The sequence below is a fragment of the Fulmarus glacialis genome, unplaced genomic scaffold (assembly GCF_000690835.1).
Source record: "Fulmarus glacialis isolate BGI_N327 unplaced genomic scaffold, ASM69083v1 scaffold24880, whole genome shotgun sequence".
NCBI lineage: Eukaryota > Metazoa > Chordata > Aves > Procellariiformes > Procellariidae > Fulmarus > Fulmarus glacialis.
The window spans coordinates 4,366-6,943 of NW_009189923.1; the positions used below are offsets into that span (position 1 = coordinate 4,366).

A 2,578-nucleotide genomic window follows, 5' to 3' on the forward strand; every position below is an offset into this window, starting at 1 on the left:
CGTGATGTCCATGTTGAGGGCTCAGCTCCACAGGTGGTTGTGCGGTGACTTGCAGGGTGTGAAGGCATGGCCTTTGTGGGGAGTGCCCGATCCCACACCCTTCTCCCCCTCCCCGCAGATGGTGCTGCTGTGGAGCACGGAGCTCTTCCCCTCCCCAGAGGACTGGCAGGACCTGGAGGGCTCCGTCTACAGGCTCTTGGTCATCCTCCTCCGCTGCCTGGCCACCCAGCACCTGCCCCACTTCCTGCACCCAGAGGAGAACCTCTTCCAAGGAGAGTCCCCAGACCTCACCTCCCTCTACTGTAAAGTGGAGAGCTTTGCCCGAGACCCCCGACGCTTCCTTCGCTTCCATTTTGGCCTCCCTGTGCGCTCTGACAGCTGGCAGGCAGACCCTGGCACCCGAGCCCTGCTGCAGCTCCCTGATGAGGACGGGTCCTACTGGGACACAGCCTACTTTGACATCCTGCTCAACCAGGTAACAGGGACCGGAGACCCTAGGCTGCTCTCGTGCGGCAGCACCAGAAACCGCCTGGGCTGGGCAGCTTAGGATGCGCTGGCATTTGCCCCCCAGAGCCTTCTGGCCCCTGGCAGCCGCTGGCATGCGCTCCCCAACCCTGCTGAGGAGGCTGTGGGAGGCTGCGATGCTGAGGCATTGGGCTCAAACAGAGCGGGGAGCTCTCTCCCCTCACTCCCCACCTGCCTCCGCTTAGTTCCAGGTGTACCAGATTGAGGACGGCTCACGCCACTCAGCGATGTCCCAGCTCCTCTCCAAGATCCGGCGAGAAATCCCCCAACAGAGCTGAGCGGGACCCCGCTGCCGCCCCATTTGGGTGTCTTAAAACTCTGGGAGATGTAAGGCGAGCTACGGGACCAGGGACCAGCATACTGCCATGTTGCTTTATTGAGGAAAGATGGTATGGGGAGCGAGCGCACGTCTGCTGCAGCTGGGTGGGGATGCATGGCCTCTCAGCTCCCCTGGTAGAGCTGGGCGCCAAAGCAGGTGTTTCATCCCACAATACCTAACCTGGGGGCGATGGACGGCATCCTGCCCTGCTGGGCTCTGATGCAGGGATGGCCAAGGGTGATGGTGGTGGGAGGGGAAGGGACCTGTGGTTGAATCCCGCATCCAGCCCTCCTGTCAGCTTGCAGTGGGGCTGCCATGCCCTGGGACCAGGGGAAGGGGAGGAGCTGGAGGGCCAGGCCATCAGGGTGAGGAGTGACCCTGCGCAGGGGACAAGGAGAAGGGGTTTTGAGCCACATCCCGCATCTGCTGAGCTGCAGCTCTCACCTCCAAGTCCCCTGCTCTTCCAGCTTCTCCTTCCCGCTCTGGCTTGGATTGCTGGGTGTTGCAGCGTTTCCTGCCAGCTCCCTGGGGAGGCAGCGGAGCCCCTCTGCCTGCCAGCTGACTGCAGCCGTTCATGGGGGAGAGTGCTGCACCGCCTCGTCTGGATCCCCTCTTTTGCAGAGGTGCTCACAGCCTGCTGCGGCGGCAGCACCCGAGGGCGTCTTGCAGGGCATGCAGCACACGATCCACGTTGCCACTGGTAGAGTTGCAGGGTCCACGTTGCCACTGGTAGAGTTGCAGCCCATGAGGCCAATTCGCAGGACCTGGGAGGAGAAGGGCGAGTGTCTCCCTGCACTGCCCACCTTTGCGGCCACGCTCTGGCACCATCTCCCTGCCAGCAGAGCGGACGGCGGCAGAGTGCAGGTTCCCACGTGGAGCAGGGGGCACGCGAGGAGCAGCCATGCGCACGGCCGGGTGTGAGTGCATGTGCACAATTCCCTGCTTGCTCCTATATAACACGCGTTTCCTCTAAAGACGTGTCACCCTGCTAATTATGTGCACAGTTATTCAATTATGCGCAGCAATTGTGTGTGGTTAGGAGCTGCTATGCATTGCTGCAGGCGATGGGATGCATCCAGCCATGTGTTTGCTGTTGCAGCCAGAGAGCACCAGTTAATCATGGGGCGCGCTACTGATGGATGCGGCCGCAGCCGGGTTCAGTGCCCGGCCATGGGCAGCAGGAGGGGAGGACGCTGCCCACCTTGCCCACCGAGGGGCCCAGGCCCCCGGCGATCTCGATGGAGTGGTTGTCCATGAGAAAGGCAGTGATCTCCTTCCAGTCATAGCCCTCAGGTATCCTGACAGTGGTAATGGTGGGAAGTCTCGCCTTCTGGGGAAGAAAGACACCAGGCTAAATCTGCAGCTCCTGGCTGCGGCCCTGTCCCCTGGTGAGCCCGGCAGCCTGCCAGGAGAGAGCATTGCTGCGGGGGCAATTTTTTCTCCAGCATCCAAAGCTGCCCAGGCACGTCTCCAGCTGCACAGGGCCATGTCCTCACACTGCCCCTGCACCATGGTGGTGGGCTCGCCCCGCACCCACCTCCTCCTTCACGAAGAGCTCAAGCCCCAGGTCGCGCAGCCCCTGGCACAGCTGGGTGCAGTTGGCCCGGTGGCGCTCCCAAGAGCTCTCCAGACCCTGTGGGCAGAAAGGAGGGAGAAGGTCCTGGCACCTGCCGCTCCCCCACACCCCACCAGCACTGCTGGTACCCCACTGCTTGCCCAGAGCCACTCACCCGC

General features: G+C 62.7%; 2 protein-coding genes across 2 annotated transcripts in view; one reads left to right on the forward strand and one right to left on the reverse strand.

The window, feature by feature from the left end:
• The window catches only part of LOC104081265 (chromosome unknown open reading frame, human C2orf54), a gene marked incomplete at its 5' end in the record, with an annotated part of 4,665 nt that extends 3,862 nt beyond the window's left edge, over positions 1-803 (forward strand). Inside the window, 2 exons of the mRNA XM_009583935.1 lie at positions 119-475; positions 711-803. Of these exons, the coding sequence (XP_009582230.1) occupies positions 119-475; positions 711-803 (450 nt within the window). The remainder of the gene's footprint in view (positions 1-118; positions 476-710) is intronic.
• A 668-nt stretch (positions 804-1,471) lies between these two features.
• Positions 1,472-2,578, reverse strand: part of AGXT (alanine-glyoxylate aminotransferase) — a gene marked incomplete at its 5' end in the record, with an annotated part of 3,383 nt that continues 2,276 nt past the window's right edge. The window contains 4 exon segments of the mRNA XM_009583947.1: positions 1,472-1,554; positions 1,557-1,608; positions 2,046-2,174; positions 2,382-2,511. Of these exon segments, the coding sequence (XP_009582242.1) occupies positions 1,472-1,554; positions 1,557-1,608; positions 2,046-2,174; positions 2,382-2,511 (394 nt within the window).